Source organism: Chiloscyllium plagiosum, unplaced genomic scaffold, assembly GCF_037043375.1.
Source record: "Chiloscyllium plagiosum isolate Xiang-an unplaced genomic scaffold, Cpla_swu_hap1 HiC_scaffold_3, whole genome shotgun sequence".
NCBI lineage: Eukaryota > Metazoa > Chordata > Chondrichthyes > Orectolobiformes > Hemiscylliidae > Chiloscyllium > Chiloscyllium plagiosum.
The window spans coordinates 42,048,724-42,075,727 of record NW_028270141.1 but is presented as its reverse complement, the minus strand read 5'-3'; the positions used below and the strand labels follow the sequence as shown (position 1 = coordinate 42,075,727).

Below are 27,004 nucleotides of genomic sequence, written 5' to 3'. Positions count from 1 at the left end.
TTTCGTTGAAATACATTAGATTTATCCTTAAGAGCATTTCTTTTCCTCAATAAATTACATTTGTTGCCAAATCATAGTTCAGCATCATAGTAAATGTTTTTGAACATGTGCTTTGTCTACGTTTTTCTCTTTCCATGCACATTTAATACTGTTGTTCAATCTCCACTGTATAATCTGTAAAAATAGAATGGACATGCATAACTTCTCTCCAAAGCCACTAATTCTTGCTGCCACCAGGCAATTGTGCTTTTAACATTTTATATTTAACATACAAAACAAGAAATGCTCTTGTTAGAAAAAGTCATCTAAATACCTATGTTTCTTTTTAAAAAGTGAAGTAACTTTTAAATCCTTTGTGATTGTGCAATTGAAACAAGTCTGTGTTGTCACAACTATAGTAAACATAAAACACTCAGTAGGGTTCATCCCCCTAGAACTGGAGCAATAATTATAGCATGCACATGTGACAATCCCAAAGCCTGTGATCTTCTGTTCAAACACAGTGGTTCTTGCTTCACTCCAGATCCCATGCCCTGTCCTCCCCAAACCCAACTGATCTCTATCAGAGGATGATGCAGAAGAACTTCTTCTCCCTGAATGGGTTTTCAGAAGCAGGCAGTGGGGCGATGAGTGGATCGTCCCTAAGGTGAGCATCACAGTAAGCCATCAGCTCAGCTGATGCCTTTGATACCTAGAATGTCAAAGAAAGACCAGGGTTAGGAATGGTTTTGCCCGAGTGATGTATTAGTGAGAATATTCTGGCTGAACTGCTCTTAACATTTTTTTGTTTTATTCATTCTTTGTATCTAAGCATTTGATGGCAACGCCAGCGTTTGTTGTTCATCCCTAATTGCCATTGAGAATTGCCTAATTAAAACATAAACTGTTGCAGTATGTCTGGTAAAGGTATGCCCATCTTCCTATGAATGAATTCCAGAGGAGTTGGTGGTGTGGTGGTAATGTTAGTGGACTAGCAATCCAGAACCCCAGGCAAATATTCTGGGCACACCAGATTGAATCACACAATGACAGATAGTGAAATTTGAAAATAATTTTTAAAAACCCTACAATAGATAGCTGGCCTAATTGTAACATGCAACCATTGTTTATGGCCATAAAATCCTATCTGGCTCACTAATTTTCTATATATAAGGAAATCTGTTGTCCTTACTTGGTCTAGCCTACATGTGACTCCAGACCGATGTAGTTTACTGTGAACAGATTCTAAGTAATTAGAACACCCACAACTCAGATATATTTGAAAGATTAATGATCCTTTGAATAACAAATTTCACTTCATATCAGTCCTAAACAATTGTTCAGTTTCTTGCTTGGTTCAATAAGATAGTCTCTCTTTTTTAAAAAAAAACTTTAAAAGGTCCAATTTATTCAACATCAACACAGACAATCCTCACATTTCAGGAATCAATCTAGGAAACCTTTACCCATCATGTCTCCTAGGCAAGTATAAGCTTCCTCAGAGACCACAACATCCTGATAGTACTTCCAGGTATGGTCTCATCAAAACTCCAAATAGTTGTAGCAACTTATTCTTGTATTCCAGTCCCCTTGCAAACAAGGCTAACATGCTATTTGCCTTTCTAATTCCTTGCTATCCGTGCATGTTAGCTTTGTGTGCCTTGTTCAGGTGTGCTTAAATCCCTCTGAACATCGACATTTAGAAGTATTGTGCCTTTTAAAGTACATTCTGATTTTCTATATTGTTATTACCAAATTGAGTAACCTCATACTTTGCTATGTTATACACCATTTACCATTTGGTTACCCAGTCACTCATCCTATTTATCTATTTGCAGTCTCTAAGTCTTTCTTGCAGCTTACATTTCTACCTTTGTATCATCAGCAGACTTAGTGGTGTTACTCTTCATTTTTTCATCATAGTCATTAATTTATTTGTAATATCAAGAGCATTAATTGTGATCCTTGCAATGCTCCACTAGTCACAGCCTGACAAACTGAAAATACTTCAATTATTTCTACTTCTTGATCATTAGCCGATCCTCTACTCATCCTCAATTCCATGAGACCTTATTTTCTAAATTAAAATTTGGCATCTTAATTGTTTTTTTGGAGATCTAAGTATACTACAATTATAGGTCCAAAAAAGAACTATGAATGCTGGGAATCTGAAACAAAAACAGAAATAGCTGGAGAAGGGTTCTGACTTGAAATGTTGACTGTGTTTTCTCTCTAGGGATGCTGCCAAACCTTCTGAGTTTCTCCAGCTATTTCTGTTTTTGTTTTTATGATTACAGTTTTTTAAAAAAATATGTATCCTAATTATTACATCCTCTACAAAATCTAACAAATTTGCCAAACAGGAGTTTCATTAAAAAAAAAGACTTGATCTCACATCAATCATCACGATGAGCAAGTTATGATGCTGGATTTCATTTGTCTGATTTTGTGAACAAGTCATACAGGGGAAACTTTCTACATTGCCTGGTTGATGCCAATATTGCAGCTGTATATTGTAGTTTGGCTAGGAGCCAAGCTAGTTCTGGAGCACACAATCTTTAATACTGCAGGCCGGAAGATTGTCAGGGTCTGTAAACATTGCTGTATCCTGGGCATTCAATGATTTCTTGACCATGCAATCAAATTGATTGTGATGGCAGGGTACTCAAGAAGAGGTTAAGATGGATCAACCACTTGGCACTTATAATTGAAAACTGTTGCAACACTTCATCCCCATCTTATGCTGGATTGACACATTTATGATGGGGATGTTTGTGCAATCCCTTTCTCCTGTTAATTGTCCTCTGCCATTCTTCACCAAATATAGAAGCACTGCAGAGCTTTGAAGTGATCTGGTTAAAAGGGCTCACTTAACCATTGTTGTAATATGTTGCTTCGCATCTTTGTGGGCCTGTTTTTGCTACTTCACATCTAAGTGAGTCTAAGTTATGGCGTCATCAGGTTGGCTTCTCATTTTTAGACATGCATAATGTTGCTCTTGGTATGCTCTCCAATATTCCTCATTAATTCACTGTTGGTCCCCTGGCTTATTGGTAACAGTAAAGTGAGTGATATACTGGATCAGGAAATTCCAGATTTTGTTTTAATACAAATCTGCTATTGATGGCCTATAACGTGTCATGGATACCATGTTTAAGCCATTATATGTGTCCCAAATCTGTCACATTTAAAAGTAATGCATTGCAAAACAATTGAGGATGCCTTCACTGTTCAAGTCTTCAAGATTTTATGGGCATTTCCATCATCACTGTCATGGACAGATACATCTGTGACAGTTAGATTGTTAAGGTTGAGACATGTAGTTTTTCTCCCTCTTATCAGTTCACTCACTACTAATCTTGAAGGATTCAACTAGTACAGGCAGTAGTGGTGCTGCTGAGCCGCTCTTGTTTACGAATGTTGAAGAAATCCAACGAGAGACATTACATTCTATGCCTTTAGTGCTCTTAGTAATTCTCCTAAGTGTGCAGTGTGGATATGCATTGAATCACCAACAGAGGGGAGATAAGTTGAGAGGTTGCAGTCAGTGTTTATGTAACTAGAACAATACTCAAAGGTTAAACTATGAGAACAGGTTGCCATTTGGCTGCATTCCCTTGCATTTCAAAGTGATCATAATGAATGTTTGGAGCATAATAGGATTTGATAGGAACTGATCTCTCTGATGGAAAATCCATAACAGGGGGCACAAACTTAAATTTGAAGCCAGGCTATCAAGGGTGTTATCAAAAAGCACATCTTCACACAAAACAGTAGTAGAGATCCAGTGAAGCAGATAGTAACAAATTTCAGGAGGGCATAGACTGATTAAATGGACACATACAGGGCCCATAAAATTTAATGGAGAGAAGTGTGAAGTAATATATTTTGGGGAAAAAAAAAGTGACAATACAAATAAAATTGTACAATTTTAAAACGGGTGCATGAACATGGAACCCTAGGAGTTCACATACCTCTTTGAAGATGACAGGACAAGTATAAAAGGCTGTTAAAAATCATATGAGATCCTAAGATTTATAAATAGAGGCATGGATTACAAAAGAAAGAAAGTGATACTGAATGTTGATAAATTATTGATTAGATCTCAACAAGCATATTTTGTCCAATCTGAGCATCACACTTTAAGGCGGCCATGGAGAAGGTGCAGAAGATAATTTACCACCTTGGTAACCAGTAATGGGAGAATACAGTTACATGGAGAAACTGGAGTTGTTTTACTTGAAGCAGTTTAAGGGATAATCTAATAAAGGTATTCAAAATTGAGGAATCTTTGAGAAAGTAGAGAATCATTAACAAGGGAATGTAGATTCAAGGTAGTTGGTAAAAGAAATACAGGAGAAAGTGAGGACTGCAGATGCTGGAGGTCAGAGTCAAAAAGTGTGGCGCTGGACAAGAACAGCCAGTCAGGCAGCATCTGAGGAGTGGGAGAGTCAACGTTTCGAGCGTAAGTTCTTCATCAGGCTGTGCTTTTCCAGCGCCACACTTTGACTCAAGTAAAGAAATACAGGTGAGTAGAGAAGAAATATAATATTTATACATCAAATTGTGAAATTTGGGAATATAATTCCTGACGGTGATGAAAGCAGAATGTAGTCATAATGTTAAAAAAAAAGAATGGATATACAATTAAAAAGGAGAAATAATTGCACGGCTGTGGAAGATTAAAACAGAATGCAACTAATTGGATAACTCTTTCGAAGTGCCAAGAAAGGGATGAAGGGCTGAACGCTTCTCACACTGCATGCTTCCTTTTCTCACCAATGTTTGGCTGTTCAGTCATGTGGGCTCATCTATAGCCACACACAAGCCACTAAGACCGAATCAGTCATTTCTGCAACCGTGATTATCAGCTCCTTCCAATCCTGATGGGAGCAAGGGGAGCACATATTAGCAGAAAGCTGACATCGGTCTCTCAAATCAGAGTGGGCACAATTCATTCCTGGTTAATACACAGAGTCCACGGTTTCACCTTGACCTTGACAACCTCCATAAAGTGGTGTTGCCAGATTGAATCCAGTACACCAATGGGGGCCTGACCAGTAATTTATTTATATTTAGCATAACTTTCTTACTTTTATAGTTCACAATGAGGCAATCTAAACAACATGGACAGTCTGGCAATTCTTTCTGCATCTTTTTTAGCAATAAGAGATGTATATATTCCCCATTTATGAAAGTCAAGAATCACTGCTGATTTGCAAGATAAACAACTTGTGTTATGGAGTACCTTTAAAGCAATAAAGCATATCAAATGGCTACGTAGAAACATAGTTAGATTCAAATCGAGATTAAACCTAATAAGGAGATATTGGGACAGCTGACCAAAAGCTTTTACAAAGCTTTAGATTGCTTCAAAAACAAGAGAAAGTGAGGACTGCAGATCGGAGTCAAAAGGTGTGGTGCTGAAAAAGCACAGCAAGTCAGGCAGCAGCCGAGGAGCAGGTGAGTCAACTTTGAGCATAATCTCTTCACATTCCTGATGAAGGGCTTATGCTTGAAATGCCGACTCACCCGCTCTTCAGATACTGCCTGACTGGCTGTGCTTTTCCAGCATCACACTGACTCAAAACAGGAGAGTCAGACAGAGGGATTTAGGAAAGGAATTCAAGAATTTGGGTATCTTGGTAGGGTAGCCAAATGCAAGGATACCAATTGTGGAAATCAGGGTCATGCAAAATCTTGGAAAGTTGGAGTGAACTAAGGCAGTCATAGAACTGGGGAGAGGCAACATTGTGCATAGATTTGAACACAAGGACAAGGGCAAGCACTTTACATTTCAGGCATTGCTACATCAATGCCAGTTTGAAAAAATGCCACAATGAGAGCTCAGGTTTTTTTGTTCATTCACAGGATGTGGGCACTACTGGTTGGACCAGCACTTATTGTCCATCCTATCTTGAAAAGATGGTGATGAGTTACTGTCAGATAAAATTGGTTATTTTGTTGGGCATCATTCATAAAATCAAACATTTTGTTTTCACTACAGCATTAAAAAAAAAAGAGTATGATAGATATGATTTGTTGATGAACTGTCAGAATACTTATAGTTGGGAAAGATTAGGAATTGTCAATTAAAAAGCCTGTGTGAAATCCTGGGAGCTTCTCTATAATTATGCTGGAAGCTTCTGAGAGAGTAGGAAAACCTTCTTATCAAAACCATCATTTCCCTGAAAAGATGCAGCTTTGTGTGTTATATATTTGAAGTGCCTATTTGTTCTGATCCCTATTGTCATCTTTTAATAAGAGTCTGTCAACACCTAATGAGAGCAAATCAAACGCAGCTAGAGCATCGAAGGATGTGTCAAACATGCAAGTAAAAAACTATCACAGGCAATGTAGAATTCTGGCAGTGTGAAAGCATTAATTAAGATGTTTACTGCTCTTTTTGGCGAGTTTCAAAATTGTAGAGTCAACCACTGGCTGTATAATCTCTATTTAGCCATAAGATCTAAAAGACAGTAGTTTTCAAACAACCAGGGCAGGTTAATGAGGCAAAGAAAAGTGTGCTGAAGCAGTTTCAGTTTTTTGAAATTATTTTCTCTCACTGTTCAGTGCTTGGTGGGTGTACCGTTATATTAAAATGTCTGCATTCAACCATAGCTTAGTGTAAGATATATAGTGTTAATGAGTACAGTAATGTATCATTAAATGCTGTGTCATTACCATCCAAATGAGACATGGAAAGAACTGTATGAGTCACTGGAACTCCTCTGCTTTGCAATCTAGTTTTTCTTCCTCTTTACCTGTGTTGAGTTGCCAACCCTCCACGATTTCCTGTAGTTAAACATTAACCTGTTCGATACAGAATGAAAAGGAGAAAGCTAATATGGATCTCCAAAAAAGTTGCTTTCCATTTTCCGTCGAATATGATTTCGTTTGGTTGTGGAGTTACTGGAGATGAAAAGGGCAAATAGACTTAAGAGGGCAGTTGAAGAGAGAAAGCTGTGTGATGAAATTTTCAGGAATACATTGATATCAGCCTCTGTTAATGTTTACCCTTGGCCAAAAAGAGCTTTAACTGGTAATTCATAATATTAACAACTCCTTACTCTAAGTTAGAACTCATTTTATAGACACTATGCTCTAGGTAGGAAGTGGAGGATGCAGAAGAAGGGTGCAATGTGTACTTGACACACTTCTGAAAATTGGAAGGAGGTGATAAAAGAAAGAGATATCAGTGGGCAAGATTGGGATAGGTGGGTGCAATATAATAAAAAGGAGAATCTAAACTGCTGATGGAGAAGCAAGAATTAAGGTGCATATATGGAAGATTTGTGTAGGTACATCTTAACATGCAAAAAAAAATGTCAAAAAGGAAAAGACTAGCTATTCCAAGCAGCCTGTCCAAACTGATATTAACAAGTAACTGTCTGTGTGGAGTTTGCACATTCTTCCTGTGCCTGTGTGGGTTTCCTCCCACAGTCCAAAAATGTGCAGGTTAGGTGAATTGGCCATGCTAAATTGCCCGTAGTGTTAGGTGAAGGGGTAAACATAGGGGAATGGGTCTGGGTGGGTTTCTCTTCGGAGGGTCTCTCTTCAGAGGGTCAGTGTGGACTTGTTGGGCCGAAGGGCCTGTTTCCACACCAAGTAATCTAATCTAATCTAATCTAAAAAAAAACATAGAACATTACAGCACAATATAGGCCCTTCAGTCCTCAACATTGGTTCCACAGGACGGTGCAATCCGAAGCCTATCTATCCTACACTATTCCATTATCATCCATAGGTCTATCCACTGACGATTTAAATGCCCTTAAAGTTGGAGAGTCTACAACTGTTGCAGGCTACTACAACTTTGTGTGTAAAAAACTACCTCTGACATCTGTCCTATAGCTTTAAGTTGAGGGGTGATAGATATGTCCCCTTGTGTTAGCCTTCACCATCTGAGGAAAAAGGCTCTTACTGTCCACTCTATCTAACCCTCTGATTATCTTGATTTAGAGATGCCGGTGTTGGACTGGGGTGTCCAAAGTTAACAATCACAACACCAGGTTATAGTCTAACAGGTTTAATTGGAAGCACACCTGGTGTTGTGATTTTTAACTCTGATTATCTTGTATGTTTCAATTAAGTCACCTCGCATCCTTCTTCTCTCTAACAAAAACAGCCTCAAGTCCCTCAGCCTTTCCTCACAAGATCTTCTCTTCATACCAGACAACATCCTAGTAAATCTCATCTGAACCCTTTCCAAAGCTTCCACATTCTTGCTATAATGCGGTGACCAGAACTGTATGCAATATTCTAAGTGCGGCTGCACCAGAGTTTTGTACAGCTGCAGCATGACCTTGTGGCTCCGAAACTCAATCCCTCTACCAATAAAAGCTAACACACCACATGCCTTCTTAACAACCCTATCAACCTGGGTGACAACTTTCAGGAATCTATGTACATGGACACAGATCTCTCTGCTCATCCACACTACCAAGAATCTTACCATTAGCCCAGTACTATCTATTCCTGTTGCTCCTTCCAAAGTGGATCACCTCACACTTTTCCACATTAAACTTCAGTTGCCACCTCTTAGCCCAGCTTATCGGTGTCCCTCTGCAACAGCCTCCAGCACCATCCACAACTCCACCGACCTTCGTGTCATCCAAAAACTTACCCATCCATCTTCACCCTCATCCAGGTCATTTATAAAAATGACAAACAGCAGTGGCCCAAAAACAGATCCTTGTGGTATGCCACTAATAACTGAACTCCAGGATGAACATTTCCCATCAAACACCACCCTCTCTTCTTTCAGCTAGCCAATTTCTGATCCAAACTACTAAATCACCCTCAATCCCATGCCTCCATATTTTGTGCAATAGCCTACCATGGGCAACCTTATCAAACACCTTACTGAAATCCATATACACCACATCAACCGCTTTACCCTCATTCACCTGTTTAGTGATCAACTCAAAGAACTCAATAAAGGTTTGTGAGGCACAACCTACCTTTCACAAATGCAGTGTTGACTATCCCTAATCAACTTATTCCTATCGAGATGATTATAAATCCTCTCTCTTATAACCTTTTCCAACTCTTTACCCACAACTGAAGTAAGGCTCACTGGTCTATAATTACCAGGGTTGTTTCTACTCCCCTTCTTGAACAAGGGGACAACATTTCCTATCCTTCAGTCTTCTGGCACTATTCCTGTAGATAATGACAACATGAAGATCAAAACCAAAGGCTTTGCAATCTCCTCCCTGGCTTCCCAGAGAATCCTAGGATAAATCCCATCTGGCCCAGGGGACTTATCCATTTTCACACTTTCCAGAATTGCTCACACCTCCTTCTTGTGAGCCTCAATTCCATCTAGTCTAGTAGCCTGTACCTCAGTATTCTCCTTGACAGTATGGTCTTTTTCCAGTGTGAATACTAATGAAAAATATTCATGTCACGCTTCGCCATCTCCTCAGATTCCACTCAACTTCCCACTATTATGCTTGATTGGCCCTAATCTTTCTCTATTCATTCTTTTACGTGTCATGTGTCACGTGTCAAGAAAATACCTATTCCCACAGTAGGAGGAGTCTTGGGGGGAGGCAGGAGGGAGGAATAATCTACTGGGAAGGAGGAATTGAAGGAAATTAAAATTGGTTAAAAAAAAAGAGAAATTAATGGGTCTGAAAGCTGATAAAATTCCCAATGTGATCATCTACATTCTGTGGTACTGAAGAAGTGGAGTAACGGTTGTACTGAGTGTCATCTTCAAGAATTCTATAAGATTCCAGAACAGTTCTGGCAGATAGGAGGATGGAATGCCACCAGATTTTATTTAAAAAAAGGAGAGAAAATAGACAATTACAGACTGGTTAGCTTAACATCAAAAGTGGGAAAAATGCTGATTCTATTATAAAGTATGTCATAACAGGACACAGAAAACACCAACAAGATTTTGCAAATTCAATGTGGATTAATGAAAGAGGAACCATGTCTGAGAAGCCTGTAGTTTCCTGGAGGATACAACTCGTAAAATAGCTCAAGGAAAACTAGTAGACGTGGTGTTTTTGGATTTCAGAAAACCTTTGAAGATCCAGAGGGGAGATTAGTTTACAAAATCAAAGCACAAGTGATTGATGATAATATGTTGGCATGGATTCAAAATTGATTCACAGACAAGAAACAGAAATTAAGAATAAGGAAGTCTTCCTTGGAGTAAAAGGCAGCAATAAGTGGGGTCCTGCAGGGATCAAGCACTGATCCCCAATATTGCTCAATAATTTGGATAAGGGAATCAAATGGAATATTTTCAAGTTTGCTGATGATACTAGTTTTCCTTTAGCTATTTTACTAGTTACATCCTCCAAGAAACTACAGGTTTCTCAGACATGGTTTCTCTTTCATAAATCCACATAGAAAACACCTACAAGACTTTGCCAATTCAGTGTCCTGTTATGACATACTTTATAATAGAATCAGCATTTTCCCCACTTTTGATGTTAAGCTAACCAGTCTGTAATTGCCTATTTTCTTCTGTTTTTTTAAAAAAAATAATCTGCTGGCATTCCATCCTCCTATCTGCCAGAACTGTTCTGGAATTAGATGGGATGGAGAGTGGTGAGAAGAATATAAAAGTGTCTTCAAGGTGATTTAGAATGTTGAGTGACCAAGCAAATGCACAGCATACAACAAAATGTTGATTGTTAAAAAAAGGTTGTTCACTTTGACAAGAGAAACAGAACCACAGTATTATTTAAATAGTAATCGTGTGGGAAAGGTTGATGTATACAGGGACCTCACTGTCTTCACGGGTATTTCTAAACAATCTGTTCAGATGTGTTATGAGAGACCTCTGGAGGAGGGGGACTTGAATCTGGGCCTTTTGACTTAAAACAGGTAGGAAAACTACCATTATGCCACAAAAGACCTTTCTGGGAGTCCTTTTGCATGTTTGCTTTTGGTGACCAGTGTAAGTGCAGCATGCAATTGGGAAGGCAAATGGTATGTTGCAAGAGGGTTGAGTATAAGAGCCAGTCTGACTGCAGCTGTATAGGGCCTTGGTGAAACCACATCTATCGTAAAATGTGCAGATTTGGTCTCCTTACCCAAGAAAATATTATAATAGCCATAAAGAAAGGTGCAGCAAACATTCACCATGTTGATATCTGGCCTGGCAGAATTGTCAATGGACAAGAGATTGAGTTAACTGGTCTTGTATTCACTGAAGTTTAGAAAAAGTGAGGGGGCATCTAATCGAAACAAATAAAATTTTGATGCAGCTAGACACATTGAATGCGGGAATATTTCCCCTGTCTGGGCAGTCCAGAACAAGGCATCACTGTATCAGCATATGGGGTAGGCCATTGCAGACTGCAGTGAGGAAGGTTTTTTTCATTCACAAAGTGACAAGAAGTGGAATTCTCTACCACTGAAGGCTGTGGAGGTGAAGTCACTGAACATGTTTGAAAAAGAATCAGATAAGATTTCAAGAGATTAAATGTGTCAAGGGGAATGGTAAAGAACAGGAGCATGGTGTCAAGCTAGTGAAACAGACATGATCATGTTGAATGATAGAGTGGGCTTGATAGACTGAATGGTCCACTCCAGTTTCCATTTTCTACTGAGAGCAGTGAAAAAGCAGTTCAGAAACTCCAGGCAATTATGAGCAACAAGTCTGAAACCTTCCTCTTCAAAGTCTAGGTGACAAAGATTAGTCCAGGAGATCACACTTTTCATGGTTTGCACCACCTGGTACTCCCCTTCGGTATAATCCAATCTTCACCCTAGTTCTGTGGTTGGACGTGATCACACGGAACAGAAAAGGCCTGGTAGGTTTTGCAAGTGAAGAAAAAGCTTTTAATCTTGATTCCCAGAAGTGAAACAAAAGTTAAAGTAGTAATATTTAGAAATGAACATACTAAATCATACTGAAACTTCATTTTGAAGAAAGTAAGACCACTGTAATTTACCAGTTTTAGTGGCTATGCCTTCAGGAATATCTTTGCAATCAACTCTGGTATAATCATCCCACATTTCATTGTTGTAAAGCAAATAAAATAAGGGTGATGCTCTCTTTTTCTTTCAAAAGGCCTCAGTACTGTCACCTTAATAAAATTTTCCAATTACGAATCTTCAGGAAGTACCACTTACCTTCATTCTTTCCATGCAGGCTTCCATCTTCAGCTGTTCTACCGCTTTTCTGGCCTGAGAAATACTGGTTGTGCTGTTGTTCGACATTTCCTGTCACTGTAAACCTTCAAATGAAATCACATGTCCTGAAGTTCAAGGGATGTAAAGTATTGAGATGTCAATCTAAATTGCAATCCCTCAGATAATAGCTTATGAAAATGAATATTGTTATTATTTAGTAGCACAGAACTTGAATATTGCTGAAAAATGCCATTTTACTGCTTTGTCTTGCACTTATCATATTGTTTTGCAAGAATAAAGGGGAAAAGCAACATTTATGCTGCATGATAAAGGACAGAGCAAGTTGACTCTGATTGACAGACAAATGTATTGCCATGGAGAAGGCACAGATTAATGCTGACTTACACTTATCAGCCAAACTTTGTTTAATTTTTGAACTAGGCAGGTTGACCGATTGGTCAGGGTATTATGGTGAGAAATGAACCAGTGAGCATCTGTCACCTATTTGGTCAAGTAGAAACAGGTGCAGTACCTAAACATGCTGTCTACATAATATAGCTTCTAGTATACACAAGTGTACTACACTGACTGACAATCCTAAATTTGTTGTCAGCACAGTGGCTTGGTGGTTAGCACTACTGCCTCACAGGAACCAGAGTTCAATTCCAGCCTCGGGTGACTGTCTGTGTGGAGCTGGCACATTCTCCCAGTGTCTGTGTGGGTTTCCTTAAAGTCATCCAGTTTCCATCTGCAGTCCAAAGATATGCAGGTAAGGGGAATTGGCCATGCAAAATTGCCCATCGTTTACAGGGATGTGTAGGCTAGGTGCATTAGTCAGGGGAAATATAGAGTTATAGGGAATGGGTCTGGGTGGGATACTCTTCGGAGGGTCAGTGTGGACTTGTTGGTCATGATGGCCTGTTTCCACACTGTAGGGATTCTATGATAATCCTTGTACATTTGGGATTATCCAGCAAGTGTTGTCCAATCGCAGAATCTCATTTAATACTAAGACTGTGCTGTGAGTTTTACAAATGAGGATTTAGTTCACGGTTTTACATACAAGTCATATTGGATCAAGGATGCATTGTGGAAGATTATTTTCTTAGGCTTGGGTAACAGGAAATTGTTTGGATCCAGGAAGGTTGGAGCAAGAGTGCTTTACTTCACAGAATGTTTGTGACAGAGACCATCGCATTTTGGAAGGGAAAGGTGGATAGATATTTAAAAATGAAGAACAGCAAGGTGCTGGACAAAGTGTTTAAGACTAGATTTGGATTTCTTGGAAAAAGAGCAAACACAGACAATGGGCTGAAAGGCCTCTTTCATTTGACCACAGTTCAAATTTCTTGCAGCTTACGTGGATGAAAGCAGGGGCTGCAAGGTGAATTAAAGAACTGGCCATAGCTCTGGAAACCATTCAGAGGGAGTTAATTCAAATATAGTGATATTAGGGAACAGTATAATCAGGGAGATAAACACAGTTCTTTGTAACTGAGAACAAGAATCCAGAAGGTAGTTCTACCTGCTTAATGCCAGGGTTTGGGTTGTCTGCTCTGGGCTTGGGAGGAACATACAGTGGAAGGACTAGAATCCAGTTGTTGTACTCCATTGTAGGTACCAATGATGTACATAGGACTAGGAAAAAGAGGTTCTGCTTAGAAAGTATGCAAAGCTGGGGACTAAATTGAGATAACAAAATCTCAGAAGCAATAGATCTCCGCATTATTACCTGAGCCACGAGTAAACTGGAGTCAAGTAAAGAAGATGAAAGAATGGAGGCTATTGAGCTGCAGTTGTTGTGTGTCTACTGTTGAACGAGGAGGTGCTGGTTCAGATCTCACCTGCTGTAGAGGCCACTCATAACATCTCTCTCTGGACAGGTTGATTAAAAATACTACATGAGAGAATTAAATGCATGGCTCAAAGATTGGCAGTTTGATGCTTGAATGACTGGCAAGAGTAATGGGGACGGCAGGAACTGCACTAGTTCTTTATCTGAACTGTGATAGGGCTAGTGTTGAGGAGAGTCATAGAACTAGGCTGGTAGTTACATGACTATGGCAAAACTCAGAGAAAAGGGACCAAGTGAAAATAGATATAATAAATTTGAGCGAGTGAGTGAGTGAGAAAAAACAAGACAGGATGACAAATAAAGTAAGAAAACGGTTCATTGTTTGATGTGTCAGGAATGGACAGAATGTAAGTACGTGCCAGCAAATAAGGCTAGAGGTTGTGAAAGCAATAAAAAAGTAGTAAGGAACTCTAATCAGAATAATATGAACATGTGAACTAGAAGCAGGAGTAGGCCATTCGGTCCCTCAAACTTGATCCACCATTCAATAAGATCATAGCTGGTCTGATTATGACCTCATATCCATCTTCCCACCTATCCTTGACAATGTTTCACCCCGTTGCTTAATAGGAATTTACCTCCCAATGCCTTAAATATATTCAAGGGCTATGCTTCCATCATATTTTCAGGAGAAGAGTTCCCATGACCCTCAGAAAAAGCTTTGCCTAATCGGATTTGAATAAGAGATCTGATTTTTAAAAAACTAACTCCTACTATTTTTATTCTCCAACAAGAGGAAACACCAGCAACTCTGTCAAAGAACTAAAGACACAACTTTCTTTAATGTGCAAGTTAAAATAACCTCCCTGGAATACAAGAGAACTGAAAAAAAAAAGTATTTGTAAAAAAGTACTGAAGAAATTAGTGGGACTGAAACTTGATAAATCCCCTGGACCTGATGATCTACATCAGAGAGTGTGGAAAGAAGTGGCTGTAGAATTATATATATGCTGCGCTTTTCCAGCAACACATTTTTCAGAATTATATATGTTGTTCATCGTTCAAATTCCAAAATTGTTCCTATGGTTTGGAAAGTAGCAAATGTAACCTCCCAATTTAAATTTTAAAAAAATGGAGGGGGAGGGCGATAAATAACAGGGGTCTTCAGACCTTTTAGCCTCCCATCAATAGCAAGCTTAATGCTAGAATCTATGACTAAGGATGTGACAACTGGAACCTTTTGAAGCAATAGCAGGATTATGCAGCGACCAACATGAAGTTATGAAAGTGAAATCATGTTCGACCAACTGACTTTGAGAATATAACTAGCAGAACTGATGAGGGAAAATCAGTAGAGGCAATATATTTGATTTGCAGAAGAGTTTTGTTAATGTCCCACATGAAACATGAGTAAGTGATTTTAGAACACATGGATAGTGAAATATCCTGGTATGGATTGAGAATTCGTTAGCAGGGAGAAGACAGACAGTAGGAATAGATGGTCATTCTCAGGTTGGTAAGCTATGACTAGTGATGTACTGCAAGGATGCTTGAGCCCTAGCTAATCACAGTCCAATCACAATGTTTTGGATGTGGGGACCAAATGTAATATTTCCAAGTTTGCTGACGACACAAAACTAGGTAGGAATTTTGTAAGGAAGACACAAAAAGGCATTAAGGAGATTTGTTCAGGTTAAATGAGTGGATAAAAAAAGTGACGTGTGTGCAAAAATGTGACATTATCCACTTAAGTAGAAAAGTCAGAAATGCAGAGTATCTCTTACTTGGAGAGATATTGCAAGAAGTGTTGATAAGTAAGGGAATCTGGGTGACCTTGTTCCTAAGTCACTGAAAGCTAACATGCAGCTGCAACAAGCAAGGCGGCAAATGGTACATTGACATTTGTTACAAGAAGATTTCTAAAGTAAAGGAGTAAAGAAGTCTTTCTACAATTGTAAGGAACCCTGGAGAGATAGCACCTGGAGTGTTCTGTACATTTTTGGGATTTTTTTTTGCCCAAGGAAAATTTACTTGCCATAGAGGGAATGCAACAAAGGTTCACTAAACTGATCCCTGGGATGCGAAGATTGTCTAATAAGGAGAAATTGAGGAGACTAGGCTCATATATTCTCCAGAATTTAGAAGAATTATAAGTCACCTAATTGAAGCATACCCAAATTCTTAGAGGACTTGACTAGGTACAGGTATATGCAGGAAGGATGTTTTCCCTGCCAAGATAGGACAGTCTCATAATAAAAGGTATGCCATTTAGCACTAAAGTGAGGGTTTTTCATTTAAAAGGGAGTTAAGTGATATGGGAAGGTGTATCTTTAGAATTCTTTACCTTAAGAGGGCTGTGGAGGCCAGTCATTGATAGTGTTCAAGACAAAAATGCATAGCTTTCTAGATGTTAAAAGGTGTCAAGGAATATGGAGTAGTGCAACAAAAAAAAAAGGCATCGATGTACATCAATGATGGTCTAGTTGAATTGTAGAGCAGGATCTAGAGACCAAATGGCCTACTCCTGCTTTTATTTCTTATCAGTGCTGCAACGAAGTTGAGGTTGTACACCTCCCAATGTGAGAAGGGAACACAGAAATATCTGCTTTCTTTTTGTCTTCAAAGTCCAGGTCAGATGTAGGACAGATTTTTCACTTTGACAACATAATCAAGAAATTCAACTAACTGATGTGACTCATCTTGCAGAAATATGATATTTGAATGCTATTTTTCTCTAGAGATGGCTATAAAGAAAATGAGAGTCATTGAACTGGTTCTTCTCCCATCAGAATGTGTGTACAGGTGTTCACTGTGGAGCTGCAGCTCTCAACCATGAACTATATCAAAGATCCCATAGCAGTGAACTTCAAACCAAATGTAATCAAATTTCAGGCCTTAATTTTTTTAATAGCCTTTCCACAGTCAAAATGGCTGGCAACAGAAGTAAAAATAGTTGCATGCTTCAGCAGAGAAGCATTTCCAGTCATTGCCACCTCCTCTGCTGCTCTTTAATGCCTTTTTGTATGTAAGCTTAAACTTATTGAATTAATTCAGCCATTAATCTGTTGGTTGTATTTAAAATATAACACCCATTGATGATAGGGTGGTATGGTGGCTCAGTGGTTAGCACTGCTGCCTCACAGCACCAGGGTCCCTTGTTCAATTCCAACCTCAGGCGCCTGTCTGTGGAGTTTCACATTCTCACCATGTCTGCATGGGTTTCCTCCAGGTGCTCGGCTTCCTCCCGCAGGGTTAGGTGAATTGGCCATGCTAAATTGCCCAGTGTGTTCAGGGATGTGTAGGTAAGTACATTATTCATTGTTACATATCGGATAGGGAACAGGTCTGTGGGGGTTACTCTTCAGAGGGTTGGTGTGGACTTGTTGGGCCAAAGCGCCTGTTTCTATACTGTAGGGATTCAAATGATTCTCTGTTGCGTGAAGGAAATATAGATAGTGTCGTGGACGTTTGGGCTGAATGGCCTGGTGTTTCAGCATGTACATTTTATATCTACTTCTGATTTTATCTATATACAAAAGGCAAATCTGATTTGAGCAGACAGAAATTGCTTTGTATGTGAATGTGCCCTTTCCTAGGCTCCTCAGTTCCCCTCAGAACCCCTGCAGGACATCATCGAATCTGCAGACTCAATTACTGTCAGCTTAAAACGGGCATCAGAAATGTTCAAAAGGAAACATCTGCCTTGAATTGTGTTAAAGTCAGAAGATGCAATTAACACCACAGGGAAGAGCAGCATGTGAGGGGGAAGAATCACTTGCTGGGCGTGTAGCACTGCTGGAGTCTGCCATTAGCTTTGATTCTTTTTAAATAACCTTTTATCAGTGCATCAAGCACTGGTGCCCAGAAGGTTTCAGATGATGTGGGTTTAGATTAGTTCTGATTGGATCCTGTTTTTTTGGAATGGAGGTTTCTTACTGCCGTCAGCTTGAGGGCAATTCCCTCTTGTTCTATACAAAACAACAGGACTAATCCCAACTTTAACACAAAAAAAATTAAAACTCAGATTTATTTTACTTAGAGTTCTTTAATGCAGGAATAAATAATTTTTGTTACTGGTAAATTATAATCTCTATTACTGGTAATTAGAATTGCATAGAATGCATTGTGGCATTACATCTGTGATTGGTAGGATAGATTCAGAACTGATCTGGCAACCCAACATTAGGCATCAGTGATGCAATAGCAGAATTATATTCAACCACAATTTGCAGCCTCAAATTTGGCAAATTCCTCAATCTATCATTAAACCAGGGATCAGCCATTGTTTAAATGTAGTGTAGAACAGCATGCCAGGAGCAAAACAAGTGAGACGCTAACCTGAAGAAATTACCACACAGGGGCCATATACATGCTAGATAGCAAAAGCATGTGCTGACCATAGTTAACCAAACCTATACTCAACACACAAGATCAAAGCTTTGCAGTCCAGTAACATCTAGTTGTGAATGATTGTGATCAAATAAACAACTATTGGGAGGAAGAGATTCTTAATAAATCATCCTCAATATTGGCACAGCCTAGCATGCAAAGGAAAAAGGTAAGGCTGAAACCTCGGTCACCATCTTCTATCAATCTGAATCACTCCATATGTAACTGAGAAACACAGCAATGATTATGGGCCCTAACTTGACAGGAAGAAGGGCTTATGCCCGAAACGTCGATTCTCCTGTTCCTTGGATGCTGCCTGACCTGCTGCGCTTTTCCAGCAACACATTTTCAGCATTGTTGTATTACTGAAGACTTGTGCTCTAGAACTAACCTTTCCTCCAGCAAAGCCAATGCAATAAAGCTTTAATATGGGCATCTACTCAATCAAAAAGTGGAAAGTTGCCCAGCTGCATCCTATTTGCATAACGCAGGACAAATCAAATCCAGCTAATATCATTTCATTCAATTATCAGCAAACTCAGGGAAGATATCACCAGTGCTATCAAGTGACGATTACCCAACAATAAATCTACTCAATGGCCATTTTGGAAACTTCTGGAACCACTAGGCTCCAGTTAGCATTACAGTCTTAGTCCAAACATGGGCAAAGGAACAGGATCTCCAGAGACATTGTAGAAGGCATCATTTAATCATATGTGGCAAAAAGGAGACTTTGTAAAACTGAAGCCAATGGAAATTGGGGTCAGGATAGGGTTAGATTCTCCTGGGTTTAAAATCATGCCTGGCACAAAGGAAGAAGAAGCCAGTCATTTCAGTCCTGAAACATTACATAGGACACTGCTGTGAGGAACTCCTAAGACCAACCATTTTCCTTATTTCCTTCCTCCACCATAAAGTCAGAACTGAGGATATTTTGAAATATGCAGTTCCACTTATGGCACCTCAAATAATGAAGCAGTCCCTGCCCACATGCAGCAAGAGCTGTACAATGTTAACGATAAATGTCAAGTAACATTTCCAACACACAATACCAATGAATGACAATTTCCACCTAAGTGAATCTAACCATTTCCTCTTTCTGCATTACACTGGTGTTCAAAAGAAAAAGATTGAACCAGTAATTACAGACTAGTCAGTTTAACTTGGTGGTAGGGAACTTTCCAGAAACAATTTTTTGGGATAGAATTTATAGTTATTTGGAAAAATATAGATTGCTTCAGAACAGCCAGCATGAATTTTTTTTAAAGTGAAAATTAGGTCTGACTAAGTTGGGGTTTACTTGAAGGGGTATTGGAGATGGTTAATGAGGAAAGGCTGATGATGTGGTGGGCATGGGCTTTCAAAGGTTTGATAGAATTCCAAACAACAAACTTGTAAGGAGAGTTATTGGTCATGGAATAAAATGAACAGTAGCAATGTTGATGCAAAATTAGCTGAGGGATAAGAAAAAGAAAAAAAGGAAAAGAAAAGAAAAAAAAAGGAAAAGAAGAAGAAAAAAGAAAAAGACAAAGAAAAAAAGAAATAAGTATCAAAGACTTAATGACTTTGATATTTTGATATATTTTGAGTAGGACAATGTAGAACTTCAAAAGGACATTGACATATTGGTAGAGTGGGCAATTACATGGCAGAATAAGTTCAAATATGCAGAAGCACAAGGTGATGCACTTTGGCACAAAGACCGTTGACAGATAAACAAAATAGAGGATATGATCCCGAAAGATATGTAGGAACTGAGAGACCCAAGTTTATATGTACATGTTATTGAAGGTAGCAGGTCAGATTGTGAGGGCCGTTAATAAATCTCAGTTTTTCTATAATGTGATGGTTGAATTCTTGTGCAACCCCATATTATAGAAAATCACTGTATAGAAACAGCATTTAAAGTATTGCTGCTGTAATCATGCTACAGGCAACACATTTTAAAAGTTCATGCTGTAGAAACAGTATCCCCAATTTGTCAATCACATTACAGTTTAATCACATTGACAAAACACGTGTTGTAACAATTACCTGTACTGTATTGTAGGCTTCATGAATAGGAGTATAGAGTACAAGTGTAGGGAGATTATATTGAATTTATATAAGACACTGATTAGACCTCAGCTGGAGTACTGTGTACAGTTCTGGCACCACATTATAGGAATGATCTGAATACATTGGACACAATGCAGAACAGGTTTGTAAGAATGGTTCTAGGGATAAGATACTCTGATGTGTAATGCTTGAAAAGGTTGGGACTGTTTTCATCAGAGAGAAGGCTAAAAAGATTTGGTTGAATTTTTTTAAATTCTGAACAGTGTGTATATGGAGAAATTGTTCACACTTGTAAATAGATCAAGAATCAGAGAGCACAGTTTTAAAATGTTTTGCAGAAGAAACAAATGCAAAATGAGAAAAAAAAACTTGTTTTAAAAACAGTGTGTAGTTAGGGTATAGAATGCATTGCTTGGAATTGTGGTAGAGGCAAGTGTGGTTGAGGCATTCAAGACAGCATTAGATAATTATTGAAATAACAACAAAAAATGCACATTACAGGGATAAACAAGGGATTGGCACCATGCTAAAATTTTCAAAGAGCCAGTGGTGACAATAGGTTGAGTGGCCTTTTTCTGCTCAGTAACAGCTCTGTAATTACCATAATTAAATCTCCTAATTAACATGCTGAACGTAACTATTGGTCCTAAACTAAACAGCGATACGGTTGGGGTCCAACCACACACATATTGTAGCTAGAAGACCAGGTAATTCTGCACAGTGACCTTATCTCATAACTTTCTAGAGCCATTCCACCATCTATAAGGCATAGGTCAACAGTGTGATGGAGTTAATACTCTTCCCTTGCCTGTATGAGTGTATTGCCAAAACCATTAAAGATGCTTATTGATATTAATTGTAAATAGTTAAGGGATTGAGTATTCTAGCTAAATTTGCTGATGACATGGATTAAATAGTAAGTTTTCAAGGAGGATAAAAGCATGTAGATAAATTGAATGGGTACAAATTTGGCAAATGTAATTTATTGTGGGAGAATGTGAAACTTTTCCACCCGGTCAGTAAGAATAGAAAAGCAGTGCATTTATTTAAATGACAGATTGCAGAATTCCATGATACAGTGTGATGCAAGTGTCCTGGTACAGGAATCACATTTAACTTCCAGGTACAGCAAGTGATTAAGGAGAAAGATGGCATGTTGTTTATTGCAAGGAGATTTTGCCAAAGTTTAACAGGGGATTGGTGAGACCACATCTGAACTACTGTGTACAAATTTTGATTATTTATGAAAGCATGAAACTGTGTGAGAAGCAGTGCAGAAAAGATTCACTGAGTGGAGTCCTAGTAAGGGCTGTCTTAGGAGAAAAGATTGAACATGCAGAGTTGATGTTGATTGACATGTAGAAGATTAAGTAGTATCTTACTGAATCAAAAGATCCTGAGCCTGGATCAAAATGATATTTCCCCTTGTGGGAGGGCACTGAAAAAAAAGGTATAGTTTAAAAATAAGGCGATGTTCCACTTAAGGTGAAAGGAAGGCGAATCTTTTTCACAGGGTCAAAAACCTCAAACTCCCTTTCCGAGAGAAGGTGGAGCCAGGGTCTTAGAATATTGTTAAAGCAGAGGTAGGTTATTTCTTGGCTGACAATATGTCAAAGTGTATAGCAAGTAGAAAGGAAAGTGGAGGCCACAATTAGATCAGTCATAACTTTATCAACAACTCAGGGGCCAAATGGCCTACTACTTTGTATGTTCATATGCAACACCATTCATGACAAAGCAGCCTGCTTAATTCACACTCCAACCACTACTATAAAGCATTCACTCCCTTAGCAACAAGCATTGTGACTGTGAAGCACGTCCTCAAGGTTTCTTTAATACTTTCCAAATCGGAGATTTCTACAGCCTAGAAGATGGGCAGCAAGCACATTGAACCACGATCACCTATAAGTTCCCTTCCAAGTCACTTACCATCCTGATTTGGAAATATAATTGCCGATCCCTCTTTGCTGCTGGGTCACTCTCAACCAAACTGCACTATAGGAATGAATTCACCAGAGGAATTGCTGTGGTTTTAGAGTTGGATTATCATCACCTTCTCCAGGGCTAGGCATAAAAACTAATGACACCCACAATTCCATTAATAAATGAAATTTAATGGTACAGATTATGACCTGCATGATTTTCTTCACATCCTACTTAATATAACCCTCTCAGCATATCCTTCTTTTCTCCCTCATGTACTTATCCAGCTTTGCCTCAACCAATTTTGGTAGCAAGTTTAACCTTCCCCTTGGAATAAACTGTTTTCCTGAATTACCCATTGAATGGCAGATAGATGACTGCAAACAGATTAGGAGCATTCTGGCTATTGGGTTTGCAAACTATTTCCTGATTCATCGGCGATCCAATTTATGCACTCCCTTTGCTCTATTTTTTAATGAAGATTTTGCTCAGATTTGACAAATACCATAAAATGAGACAAAAAGTCAAAATCAGGTGTGCAAAGGTATCTGTGGAGTACAGGCCAATGCAGTTGTTATGTTATCAGCCTCGATTGTGCTGGAAACAGATTCACTTCAGAGTCAGTACTCTGATTTCAAGTGCTGCACTATCAAAGGTAAATGAAAAAATTTCGTGAAATCATTTAAAAGTGGGTTGGAGAGTTCTAGCCAGTGTCCGGCCAATGTTAATACCTCAAATTGTTTCGGTAAAACAGATTCAGCATTCAAGAAGTACCTGGAAGAACTCACAAATAGGAAGGGAATCGAGTGATATGGATCCTGTAAATGAAGACAGTTTTAGTATGGAAGGGCAAAGTAAGTCGCTGCTGGCTTGGAGGGCCAAAGGGTCTGTTCCTGTGCTGTATTGTTCTTTGCTCAAGATAATGTAATCATCCCCATAACACTGTCCATGGAGGTTTGCTGTGTGCATATTAATTGCCACATTTTCTACACAACAGAGACTACACTTTAAAATTGCTTAGTCAGCAGTGAATTACCTTGGAGTGTTCGGACAAATGCTGTATAAAATTAATGTAGAGACATGTGAGTGATTCATTCTTCATCACAAAATGTGAGAAAATGTAACACTGTAAAAGTATCATTTAATGTACAAGAGCAGAGAAAACTTTGGGATTTCAGGTATGCTCTAAAAGCAGGAAGACAAGCTAATTATGAGAAAATCAAATCCCAATAGTTGAAAATAGGGAAGAAGAGTACAAAAAAAACCAAAATGTCATGTTAAACTGGTACTAAATGTTGGTCAGGCCACACTCAGAAGTCACTATGTTTGATTCTGAGCCACCAATTACATCACTGTTCTAAGCTGCCTTCTGAGGCTGAAATAGACAATTCATATCTTTGGTGTTTTTGTTACCCTATATGGAGCTTCCACCACATACCTACTCTATTACCAACTTGGCTTACTTCCACCCTTGGAATTTCCGATATTCAACCGGTTTGACTCTGAAAGCCTTGTCAATGACCTTGTTATTTCCACTCCCAATGCTTTCCCAGTCAGCTTCCACCCTCCAAACACGTCTGCTGATTCAAAACCCTGCTGCCAGTCTCATGACACACACCATGTCATGTTCATACTTTCCTACCTTTTGCACATCCCCAATTCCTATTGGTGGCAGCTGTACCTTAAGCCCAACTTCAGAAATTCCCTTCCAAAATGTTTCCAATTCTGTTGAGATGCTCCTGGAAAGCTCTCTTTGATCATGTATTTGGTCATCTGCCCTAACATCCATTTCCTCAATTGTCTCATTATCAAATTAGTCATCATGTTTGCATAAAGAGCCTTGGCTCATCTTACACTTTTGACAAGCTATATAAATGCCCAATTGTTGTGGAATATTGTATTAAGTTTTAGATGCCTTTCTCAATGTAAATGGTACAGTTGAAATTCACTAAGCCCATAAGTGAGAAATGTGAAATGTTCATTAGGAGAAAAGCTGGTAGCAGATTTTTTTTTTTGAAAAGTAGATTGGATATCAAATTCCTTCAAATTCAATAACTCAATCTGAAAACATTTTTTCTATTTTGGCTATCGAGAGGAAGATAATTAAGTAAATCACTGAAAAGAGCAAGGGAAGTGGCAGGAGAATTTGTTTTAACACAGAAGATTACTATCTCTATTTAGAGATATTAGGGAGTTAGTCCACAGTGGTTTTTAGAAGGAATTATCCTGAATGTACAACATAGAAACAGGCCATTTAACTCACTTGGTTTGCGTTGGCCTTTATGCACCAGATAAGTATCTCCATCTCACTATACCAGCATAGCTTTATACACCTTTCTTGCTCATGTGTTTATCTATTGTTTCCATAAAGATATTCAGACAATTTGAGCTGAAATATATGAAGAATGATGACAGACATTTAGTGACAGCAATGCACTGTACCACAGATACCATACCATCAGCTGCCTCAACTGTACTCTGTAGAATGTCCTCCAGACGTCCTGTCACCTCAAATATCTTTTCACCCAAGGAATCCATTTAAAGGGCATTTGGATAAGTCCATGCATAGGAAATGTTTGGAGGGATATCGGCCAAACACAAGCAGATGGGACTAGTTTAGTTTGGTTTTATAATTGGCATGGATTTAGCGGCACGGTGGCTCAGTGGTTAGCACTGTTGCCTCACAGCACCAGGGTCCCAGGTTCGATTCCAGCCTCGGGCAACTGTCTGAGTGGGTTTCCTCCAGGTGCTCTGGTTTCCTCCCACAATCCAAAGATGTGTCGGTCAGATGAATTGGCCATGCTAAATTGCCCATATAGTGTTAGTCAGAGGGAAATGGGTCTGGGTGGGTTACTCTTCGGAGGGTCGGTGTGGACTTGTTGGGCCGAAGGGTCTGTTTCTACATTGTAGGTAATCTAATCATGAGGGGCATGGATATGATAAATAGATCAAGTCTTTTCCCTGGGATGGAGGAGTCCAGAACTAGAGGCATAGGTTTAGGATGAGAGGGGAAAGGTATAAAAGGGGATCTAAGGGGCAACTTTTTAATGTAGAGAGTGGTACGTGTATGGAATGAGCTGCCAGAGGAAGTGGTGGAAGCTGGTACAATTGCAACATTTAAAAGGCATCTGGATGGGTATATGAATAGGAAGGGTTTGGAGGGATATGGGCCAGGTACAGGCAGGTGGGACTTGATTGGGTTGACATATCTGGTCGGCATGGACGAGTTGGACCGAAGGGTCTGTTTCTGTGCTGTACATCTCTATGACTCTATGTATCTATCTCATGCTTTTACTCTGGCATGCTTCCACTCATCATTTTTATTTGATTTATTGTTTTAACCTTCATATATTTAAAATATTCTAAAAAGGGGTGAAAACAGGCTTGTTGGAAGAACAAAGGAATGTAACTGGATAGTGCTAACTGCTGTCAACAGACATCATGGTCCAAATGGTCTCTTATGCTTTAAACTTCTTCGGTTAGAGCAGTGTTATTTTATAGGATCTGAGGGAAGGGAGGGAGGAGGTAATGAAAATGATAAGATCAGCCAGCGGCAAGATCCAACATGTTAAAATGTAACATTTTAATGTGGAAAACAGCATCACTAAAGAACTCGGCATGGTTAAACATTCGGGGGGGGGAGGGGGGTGTTCAGATTCACAACACTGAATCATCAGTCTGCAGCATTAAGCTGGTTCAAAAATACTGCAACTTGCCCCGAGAAGCCATTAATTCAAGTTAGTGTGGGGAATGGACAGATTGACAGTGATGCTGAAGCAGGGGAGAGCCAGCTGTGTTCCGACAGAGGCCTGTGCTATGAGCGATCCGGGGTTGCTTAATGCAGACACTGGCTCAGAGAAGTGCTATGAGCCATTTCTCACAAAATTTATCCAAAACACTTCCAACCAAGCACTAGATATCCAAAGAATATTGAATTCTTGTCATGTGTACTATACCTATCACTGGAAATAAATGATTGTAATACTGAGGTAGGTAGCGACAAATGCTGAGTAGGAGGTCCGGCATCTGGGAATACAGGGACACAAGTTGCTCAAGGAGATGAAACACAGACGGAAGGACCTGTCAGCTCTATCGTTATCCACATCTAGTTTACATGTGGATGATTTCTTCCACTTATTAACCCCTAACTGCCCACATCTGTCTGGAATCTTCAGCTTTTCGTTGATCATTTAAAAAAAATGAAATCATATGACCAGCTTTTCAGCATCATTGTTAAAGATGAAATGGGGGGAGGCGAAATGAAGCAGGAATTTCAGCTAGGGTTTTGGGAACAGCTTCTTCCTACATTTAAATTAATTGCCAGGCCAAAAACAAAACAGTTGAAGCCTTATGAAGAGCAGAGTGCGATCGAGGAGCCCGAAGATGAACAAATGAAAAGACAGATGTTAGGGTAACTCGTTCTCCTGTTCAGTTAAGGCTTACCCGTTATTTCGCAGGTTCTAGTTACACACACGGACGTTTCGCGCACTGAAATCCAAGTGCCAGAGTAGCAGTTGTTCTTTAACAAAAAGCATCAACGGTGCAGGTCGCCGTGATCCATTCACTCAGTTGCTGCGAGACACGGTCATTAGTACATCTCTCTCTCTCTCTCTCTCTCACACACACACACACCAACACGCTGCTCCCTTTTACTCTGCAAACACACAGCGTCTGTCCGGCGTTGTCTTCTCTCAGTGATTTTATTGGCTCCTCTGAGGATATTTTAAGACCAATCTCGGTCAGTTTGTGATGAGG

At 39.2% G+C, this 27,004-nt stretch overlaps 1 protein-coding gene across 2 annotated transcripts; it reads right to left on the bottom strand.

Moving 5' to 3' along the window:
• On the bottom strand, positions 1-27,004 carry gng4 (guanine nucleotide binding protein (G protein), gamma 4). Of its 2 annotated transcripts, none has more exons than XM_043679983.2 (3): positions 26,693-27,004; positions 12,085-12,209; positions 1-691 (listed from the first exon to the last, which is right to left on the bottom strand). In XM_043679983.2, the coding sequence occupies exons 2-3, from the start codon at positions 12,169-12,171 to the stop codon at positions 563-565; spliced, it is 216 nt and encodes a 71-aa protein (XP_043535918.1). In that variant the 5' UTR covers positions 12,172-12,209; positions 26,693-27,004; the 3' UTR covers positions 1-562. The 2 variants fall into 2 exon arrangements, with proteins under 2 accessions (XP_043535918.1, XP_043535909.1); XM_043679974.2 differs by having other exon boundaries at positions 12,085-12,188; positions 26,693-26,997.